Source organism: Nomascus leucogenys, chromosome 9, assembly GCF_006542625.1.
Source record: "Nomascus leucogenys isolate Asia chromosome 9, Asia_NLE_v1, whole genome shotgun sequence".
NCBI classification, from domain to species: domain Eukaryota; kingdom Metazoa; phylum Chordata; class Mammalia; order Primates; family Hylobatidae; genus Nomascus; species Nomascus leucogenys.
In genome coordinates, this window is record NC_044389.1 from 111,451,441 (window position 1) to 111,460,833 (window position 9,393).

At 49.1% G+C, this 9,393-nt stretch overlaps 1 protein-coding gene across 1 annotated transcript; it reads left to right on the forward strand.

Moving 5' to 3' along the window:
• The first annotated feature begins 457 nt into the window (after window positions 1-457).
• KLF6 (Kruppel like factor 6) lies at window positions 458-9,173 on the forward strand. Its single transcript, XM_030819363.1, has 4 exons — window positions 458-826; window positions 3,529-4,102; window positions 5,505-5,628; window positions 6,134-9,173. The coding sequence occupies exons 1-4, from the start codon at window positions 725-727 to the stop codon at window positions 6,183-6,185; spliced, it is 852 nt and encodes a 283-aa protein (XP_030675223.1). The 5' UTR covers window positions 458-724; the 3' UTR covers window positions 6,186-9,173.
• The last annotated feature ends 220 nt before the right edge of the window (window positions 9,174-9,393 follow it).

The window sequence follows — 9,393 nt, forward strand, 5'->3', positions numbered from 1 at the left end:
GCGGCGACGGGGCCCGGCTTGGTGACCGGGACGGGCGTGGGGTGGCGGGACCGGGCAGAGGAGAAGAGAGACTGGGACTGGGGACGGGCGACGCGGCCCGCCCCGGGTCTCCCAGCCCCGGATCCCTCAGCCCCAGCGTCGGGCGCAGTGCAGCGCTCGGCCGCGCACCTCACAGCGCGGACTCCTCCGGCGCGCGGCCGCCCGCGCCTTATATACCCTGCTAAAAATAGCCTACGAGGCCACTCTCCAATCAGAACGAGCAGAGTTCGAATTGAGCCAATGGTGCGGGCCGTGATGGAGAGTCTCGGTCACGCCAGGCGGGGCCGCTGTGTGTCGCCGCCTGCGATTGGCCGAAGCTGACATCATCGGCGCGCAGCCCCCGGGCCGGGAGCCACGGGATTGGGCCGCGCGCGGGGCGGGCGCGGGGCGAGTCACGTGGGGGGAGGGGGAGTGGGGGGAGCCAGGCGGGGGCGGAGGGGGAGGCTGGCAGCGGAGCTTTGAATAGGGAAGTTTTGCAGGGGTTACGTTTGCAGTCAGTCCGGTGTTTGCAAATATTGTGTGGGCTCCGCGCGCTGCGGGCTGCGGGAGGGTCCGGCCGGGCGTCTCTGCGAGCCTGGAGTTTGCATGAAACTTTCACCTGCGCTCCGGGGAGACTTTCGGCTCCGGCTCCCACCGCGCGCCTCGCCGCCCTCGCGACCGCGGGCTCCGTCCGACCCGGCCCGACATGGACGTGCTCCCCATGTGCAGCATCTTCCAGGAGCTCCAGATCGTGCACGAGACCGGCTACTTCTCGGCGCTGCCGTCTCTGGAGGAGTACTGGCAACAGGTAAACGCAGCCGGCCGCGGTTCCCTGCGGGCGCCGGGGCGCGGGCCGGGTCGGCTGTTTGGGGTTCAGACCCGGTGCTCTCTGCGGTCCGCTGGGCCTGGGCCCCGCGCTGTCACCGGGGGAGCGGGCGCAGCGCCCCCGCCGATCGATCCTCCAGCCCGCGATCAGCGTCCGCCCAGGGAAGCCCCAACTCCCGGCGCAGCCCGGCCGAGCCCCTGGCACGAGTTCGGAGCCTGTCCCCGCTCCAGACGCCACAGCTGGAGCTTGTCATGGGGACCAACTTGCTCTGCCTGCCAAGGTTGTTTTTTTTTTTTTTTTTTTTTCCTCAAAGGGATTTTGTTTTTGTTTTGCTTCTTGGTGCTTGTACATAACAGTTTTTTAAAAAATATCACATTTTGCCAGCAGAACGTAGACCAGCTCTTTTTTTATTTTTTTATTTTTGTCTTTTTTAAAGTCTAGACCATTTCCAATGTGTTTTCCCCTCTTTGGAATGCCTAACATTTCCCCTATATCGGCCTTATTTGTCTTACCTGCTTCTCTTGTTGACCAAGAAAAATAAAAATAAACAAAACTGTGTACACGCCAGTGACTTGTCAGTCTTGTGACAATGAGCCCGTCCAAACTGCTTCAAGTCTTAGTTTGGGAAGAAGGACCTCGGTTTCCGACATTGTCGTAGAACTGGAATTTGGGGGCATTGGAAATTTAAGAAACTTACCATGTCCCCGTGCTTACTGGTAGCATGGCCCGAGGGGAGAGAGACTGACACTCGTCCCATTGTCTCTCCTGCGATCGCAGGAGGGTTTACTGTTGTCTCCCTGCCCTGCTGTGCTGTTTGTTTTTCGTCACAAAGTGAATTGCCAGATCAAATAGAGGCTGTGGGTTTCCAAGCCTCGAAAGCTTTAAGGAGGATGAAATGCAGGGTGTTGCAACCTTCACACGCCTGCTTAATTGTTCACAATCCTCTCCTGCCTTTTTCCCCCTCCCCCTCCTGTTTTTTTCTCCTCAAAGAAGCTGCTCCCTGGGACGTGATTGAAATTGATCTAAGTAGTTTCCTTCGGGCGTTTGGGATTTGGGCAAATGGCCAGACCTGGCTCCTGGTCGCCTTCGGAGGCTTTTAAACTCTCCGAGAGCTTCGTTCAGGTCCCGGGTGCTCATCAGCGTAATGGAGATTTTAAATTGGCCGGATTATTAAAGTTTAACAAGATCTCCATAAATGTGCTTTTCTTTTTTCTTTGTTAAATCAATAAAATACATCGCTGCTGCCTCTCTTCAGAACGCTGTAGTGTGCATTGTAACTCAGACGCCTAGTTTCGGGGGAAAGGGGAAAGCATGATTTTCCCGTGTGCTTGCTCACACCGGCTGTGTGCGAGCCTGGGGAGGGGGAGGGATTGCATGTGGCAGGAGAGAGGCACACTGCTAAGTCAGCCTGAGCCCCTGGGTAGGCTGCGCTCAGGAACGCCCCTGCCCAGAAAAATGATGTGCTCACCAGAGCCGTTTGGTGTAGAAACTGAAATCTGTAGAATTGCCAGTAGTATAGACAACCTTATATGGACATGCAGGCAACTGATCCTCGTGAAAATCAGGGCAGACATAATTTAATCCTAAAATGTTTCCTACCATTTTTCTTTTCCAGTGGCTAGAAAGTTTGAAATGGTGGGGAGAGGGGATGCTGATCTCGGCAGTTGTAGCTTCTTGAAAGGTTGGTTGCGGGGCTGGGGAAGGGGCACTGTCCATGCCACACTGCATGTCCATTTGAGCTGGGTCCTTATTTGGCTGCTGATGAGAATTTCAAAAGGAAGTCTCCTTTGGCATTGCGTGAAAGAAATCAGAGTGATGACTCATGCAGTTGTACTCTTGGCCAGTAGATAAAGTTCTTGTTCATTGTGGGACTCCCAGCAGGGCCGTGGAGTAATTTCCCCTTGCATCCTTCACAATAGCAGATGGCCATGCTGGAATTATTTCTGCACTCCTGTTGTTGAAGTTCCTTGTTTTTCTCTGACCACTGTAGAAGTAATTAAAGTTCTGTGTCATGCAAGGGCCTGCACTTGGGAACGGCATTCTGTGAAAACATAGGCGGTCTGGGCTACACAGGAAATGGGTGGTTTTTCTGCAGCTCCATTCGATGCCCCTGAATACAGACAGCTGCTGTCTCCTCTCCCCCGAGTGTGGCCCTGTGTTGTCAGCCGTGTCCCCAAGGGGGTCCCTCAGAACACGCTGTGTGCCGTGCAGTCTTTCTGTCCTGTTGTGTGGGTATCTGTGGGGTGTGCAGGGTGGATGGCTAGGGCTTTCCTTAAAACACATGGTTCTAGACGATGTCAGATAATCTGGTTGAACCTGTTGGGGAGGGGTCTGTGTGTGGGGCCGGTTCTCATCCTCTGGTTTCATGAGAAACATCAACACTGGTAACTACAACAACAAAACCGGCTTAGTGATCATCACTCATTGTGGCCCTTGGTCCAACACTGGGAAAGCCAGGAGAGGTTTCACCCTCCGACTTTTCCTCTGAATTCTTACCATTCTAGAAACAGATTTCCTCTAACTTCCGTAAGGACACGGATGCTTAATTACAAAAGGTTTTGCCCCTGTAGTGACCGGGCAGCAATGTATCTGTCCTTCATTCTTGCATGTTTTTGGAAATTGCTTTTGCTTTTACTTTTGGTCGTCATAGCAATCACGTGCCTTCTCTGGTTCATTTTGCACAGACCTGCCTAGAGCTGGAACGTTACCTCCAGAGCGAGCCCTGCTATGTTTCAGCCTCAGAAATCAAATTTGACAGCCAGGAAGATCTGTGGACCAAAATCATTCTGGCTCGGGAGAAAAAGGAGGAATCCGAACTGAAGATATCTTCCAGTCCTCCAGAGGACACTCTCATCAGCCCGAGCTTTTGTTACAACTTAGAGACCAACAGCCTGAACTCAGATGTCAGCAGCGAATCCTCTGACAGCTCCGAGGAGCTTTCTCCCACGGCCAAGTTTACCTCCGACCCCATTGGCGAAGTTTTGGTCAGCTCGGGAAAATTGAGCTCCTCTGTCACCTCCACGCCTCCATCTTCTCCGGAACTGAGCAGGGAACCTTCTCAACTGTGGGGTTGCGTGCCCGGGGAGCTGCCCTCGCCAGGGAAGGTGCGCAGCGGGACTTCGGGGAAGCCAGGTGACAAGGGAAGTGGCGATGCCTCCCCCGACGGCAGGAGGAGGGTGCACCGGTGCCACTTTAACGGCTGCAGGAAAGTTTACACCAAAAGCTCCCACTTGAAAGCACATCAGCGGACGCACACAGGTCAGTGCCCACGCGGGCCCCGGAGGGCGGCCGCTGGTGGGCGCCACTGCCTTGCACCAGCCCTGGAGGGAGCCGGGGCTGGCTCCACAGGATGTGGGCAAAGCAGACAAATCCTCACTTCCTCAGATGTTTTCCACCAAAGCACTGGGTCTTTTTGGAGTTCAGAGTAGAATCCTAAAGACTGGACTTTTGAGTTGGATAAATGTGTAACAGTTTTCAGATTAAACAAACAAGAGACTAGATCCTTTTCTCCACGGATACCCAAACCTCCACCCCGGCCCATAGCAGTGCCCGGGTTCTGAGGCCACTGCCCCTTCACCAGTGCGCACGCACGAGGCTACCTCGAGTGGCCCTGGGGTTTCCTAAATGAAACTCAAGGGTCAGCACGGAGGGTTGCTGGGCAGCGTGGAGTGTGTGGGTTTGATGCTGATGGCCCGAGGCCCGAGTGGGACCGGCCTGCTCTGTAAGCGACAGCATTGATCAGCGAGTGTTTCCTGAGAACTCCGTGTCTCGTGCAGCCTTTGTTTCTGATACCGCTTGAAACGGTTTCTTAATGAAATGTCGCACCTTAGGTGAAAGTGCCATTTAAAAATACCTTGACATGTTCTAGGATAATTGGTGAGGAATCACAGAACATTTATTGCTGGGAAGGGTCTTAGTGATCACGTGATGCAGGCTCTTCTCTTATCAGTAGGAGAGCAAATTGCTGAGAGTCAGTCCCAGACAGGCTTGGTGACAGCTGAGATTGAGATCCAGGTGGCCGGAAATCCAGGCCCAGGCCCGTCTCAACATACTCTGGGATTGGCTTTACAACTTTCTCAGGTAGCACTTGTAGTAAATTCATATTTATGATTTGACCAAGGAATGAAGTGAACCCAGTTGTTCGATTGCCATTTAGAGAATGATTCCGGGGCCCTGCACTGGGGCTTTCCAGAAGCCCGTAACTTCAGCTTTGTAGAAAGGTAGAATGTCCCTGAGGAAACTGCAGAGACTCATTCCATAGGGAAGTGAGGACGGAATGGAAGTGTGTTTGGGAGAAACAGTTGCTATGAAGAAAGCAATAGCTCTGCCTTTGCAGGGGCTGTGGGTCCGGCAGGCTGACACCTCATCCCGCAGGCATTTTGCTGGTCTGAGTTGTGGTCGTTCTTCCATGTTAACCTTGATGACAGCACCATGGGCTTTGCCAAAGCTGTGCCCCTTGGACAGTAGTGGGAGGCCTGAGACGGGGTCAGGAGAGAGCTCCTGTTGTCTCTCTGAGGCTGCCAGTTGTTGTGTGTTACCGATGCCAGCAGCCACTGGGTCCCTGACCTTGCATCCCACCACTGTGTGTGTTGTTGAATTTCCCCCTTCCGTCCGCGGGTCAGTGAAGTCATGGGCTGCTTGTCCTGTGCTCTCTCCCCAGGAGAAAAGCCTTACAGATGCTCATGGGAAGGGTGTGAGTGGCGTTTTGCAAGAAGTGATGAGTTAACCAGGCACTTCCGAAAGCACACCGGGGCCAAGCCTTTTAAATGCTCCCACTGTGACAGGTACGTGCCTGAGGACGACGCTGGGCAAGGAGCGTGGGGCCTTGGGAATGTGATGAGCAGGGTTGAGTAGGTGTGCGGGGCACGTGCAAAGGAAGGCATGCAGTTTCCTATGTGTGGACATTGCTTTTCAAGCCTGGGACTTTTTAGAAAGTTTCCGGTGTGCTCATTGTCCATGGTTAGGAAGAACTGTACACCTGACATTGGAGTCAGTTTATTGATATGTTTGGAGATTGGCCTTTCAACAGTTTTCATATTTGAAGAATTAGAAATGAAGTCCGTTCAGATTCTCCAAAGAACCTCCAGCCACTGGTGGGAGACATTCTTAATTCACATTCCTATCAGTTGGTGTCTCCTGTCCGTGAAGACACTGATGAGGCTTGGGAGGAGAATCCCACCTTTCCCTGCAGGGGGTTAGGCTGGGCAGGGCAGGGAGGTGAGGGTGCTGGTCCAGAACACTGGCAAGGGATGGGAACCTAACTTATGTGCTTCTGATTTGCCCTTGCAGGTGTTTTTCCAGGTCTGACCACCTGGCCCTGCACATGAAGAGGCACCTCTGAGGGAGCAGAGAGGTGGATCCTGTAGGCTAAAAGGCTTCCAGGCTGAGAGCCGGCCGTGGAAGGAGGGATGCGTGTTCCAGCCAAAGCATGCCGTTCTGCACCCTACCCAGTTGCCTCCAGGGCCTCTCCTTGGAAGGTCTTTTGAGGGCTAAAAAAGTCCTGTAAGAAGCGGCATAGCACCCGTGGTGCATGGTATGTGGGTGACCCTGGACTCGCCACTGGTACCCGACCTTCCGAGTGGCGCCTAAGCCTTTGCCGTGAGCATGCACACTGAGAATGTTAATGGTTGGGTTGATTGTATGTTGAGGATCTATTACTGACTGTATGGTGAGGCCAACTTTTTTTCCTTGTGGTTAGCAAGACTGCAAGAGATGGAAAAAAAGTAGTTTGAATGTTTTGTGTGTAAGGAGTATACCATGAGATGAGATGACCACCAATCATTTCCTGGGGGGGGAGGGGGTGTCTGCACCTTAGAAAAACACAAAAATCAAAAAAACAAAAAAACAAAAACAAAAAAAAGAAGGAAAATCTTGGAGGGTGGGCGTGGGAACTCAGGACCCCAGAGTGGCGAGTGGTGTGGGGAGGGAGAGCCTCTCTCCCCCTTTTCTGTGTGAGAGGAGCTCTTAGTGTCTGGTGCAGCTATTAAATGTGCAATGTGTCAAGTAGCTTGTTTTACACGCTACAACATAGCTCATTTGTAACCCATTGTATAAGCTGTGTATTTACAAATATAACACAAAAATTTAACTTTTCCTTAGAATACAAAAAGTCATGCATGGTCTGGGGAACTATATGCTTTTCCATTTTTAAGTCAGGACTGCAATACTGATTTCAGTTAATGAGCAGCTAAGATCCAATCTGTCTAATACAGTGACCCCTAGCCATCCGGGCCTGGCAATATACAATTTTTTTTCCCCTCCGAGTTTGTAACACTCCCCTTCCAGAAAGGCATTGTGCAACACAGGATTATTTTTCAATGATTCTGAATTTGAATTAACTTTTTGGAGAATTTTGTGATGCCCTTAGAAGAAATTGGACACGTATTGAGTGTCACAAAGCTGGGGCCGGGAATTGCTGGTCTAATGTTTCATTAGACTTAAGAACCTAAAATTTTTCTCAGTTGGGTGGATAAAACCACTAACGCTTAGAAACTGTTTTCTCATGCAGCTATGTTTCTCTTATTTATGCCTTGAGGACTAATTTCTGGTTTTCTAGCTGTTAATGCACTGTTGACCTTCATAATGGTGCCTTACGCAAGCGATCCCTTATGTGGGGGTCTCATACAGGGGTGTGGGCGATGCATGCTTTATTAAGGCTCTTTTTTCACCTGGCAGCGTACTGTATCAACGTATAATACAGAAAAAAAAATCTCTTTAAGGTCCTCCTTCACAAAGACATAGAGTAAAACTCCCTTTACATGTCAGTATTTGTTCAACACTTTAGGCAACTTGACTGTCAGTGTTAAAATGGAAAACATGAAAATGGAAAAATCTGACCAATTCTGCCACCTTGAGACTTTCATATAGACCTTGCACAACAATTGTATAGATCACACACCGGCTGTGTTTAATATGTAACATTTTCACACATATTAAAGATACAGAAGTATAAAAAAAAAACCCAATGTTAATGTATTTGCTTAAAAGGCACAAGTTTCACATTATCTGTCTAGCTATCTGTTGGTAATACAGAAAGTATACTACTTTTTTTAAAAAGTGGGCAGAATTCTTGTGTATGTATGTTTGTGTGTATAGTATGTGTATGTGTGTGTATATATATATAATATATATAGATAATATATAAATATTTTTTTTAAGGAGAAACTAGAATGTTTAGCTAGAAAATTCCACAGCCTGTGAAGAAATATTTCAAAATGGCCATAAAGGAGGTAAAAACGAAAACCATAACCTAACTTTTATAGAGGCTTTATCTTTAATTTAACGACGTGCAGAGGACTTTCTTGCTTGAATCTGTTCCAGGCTGTCTGCTCTGTCCATCAAATGGGCAGGTCTGGAATGGGGCACCTTCGGCCGTTCAGAAGTGGCCTGAACAGAGTGCTGGAACCCAGGCTGGACTCGGACACGCTAAGGTGTTTTGATTTTGAATTTCAGCCTTATTAGAAGATCTAACCTAAGAGTAAGCTAACCACAGGGATTCTTTTGTAGAACACTTTTTATGCAGATGAAGCTATTTTTTCCAGCATGTAGATTCTTCCAGTTTTTCCGAGGAGTAATTTCCCCGAATTGGCATACCACAGCGTGGACAGCTGATATTTCACCCAGCTGCTGGCTTGTGGGTGTGGCTCTTTGCTTTATATATATATATACACACATGTGAGTCTGGCTGGGCTGGTATTTTGTTTGATCTTCCTGGAAATGAGCAGTGACTAACGCTCACATAACTGGTTTTTTTAAATCTGGGCTGATGAGTACATTTACCTAAGGAACTCATTTCATTTTGCTTAGTGGGGAAGTGCAGTTTTCATTCGGCAGTTCAGAACCCAAGCACTTGATTTGCTGGGCTTGGAAAACTCCTGTTTTGGCCTTCTATGTGCTTAGCCATAACAATTCCATTAAGCAAGAAGGTAAACAAAAGACAAAAAAAAAAAAAAAGGAAAAAAAACTTGCACTGGCTTGTCTCACTTATGAAACACGTCAGAGCTGTTTGCCTGGGTGGGGCTGGGTACCGTACCTGTCAATGCCTGTGATTTTCATAATTAGCACGTACATAAAGAAGTACATTCTGTTCAGGTGATAACTGAGCCTCAATCAAGCAGAAACTTTTTGCTTGAAATTAAAAAAAAATTTCTATTAGTGAAATTTCTTTTTTTTTTTTTTTGGAAGCACCCTGTTATCTAAAGAATCTTTGTAAGATTTTTGTAAAATTTTGTTTTACAAGATTTTATTTGAAATTGTTTTTTGCAAGATTGTTATATTTCTGTATGAATGTATTTTTTATTGGAATAACATAAAAGAATTCTTATCAGCATCTTGAGTCTGGTTGTTTTTTGGGGGGAAGGGGGTTGTTGGAACAAATTCCTGCTGCATTCATCACCCTGGCTTCCTCCTGGGGGAAATCTCCATTGAGCAACCCTGAGAACAACTCACCTACCTCAGCCCATTCCTCTTTCCACAGCCTGTCCTGGGAGCTGGAGAGGATGTCAGCGAGCCTGACATTACCCTCCCTGATTGCATCAAATACTCTTCTC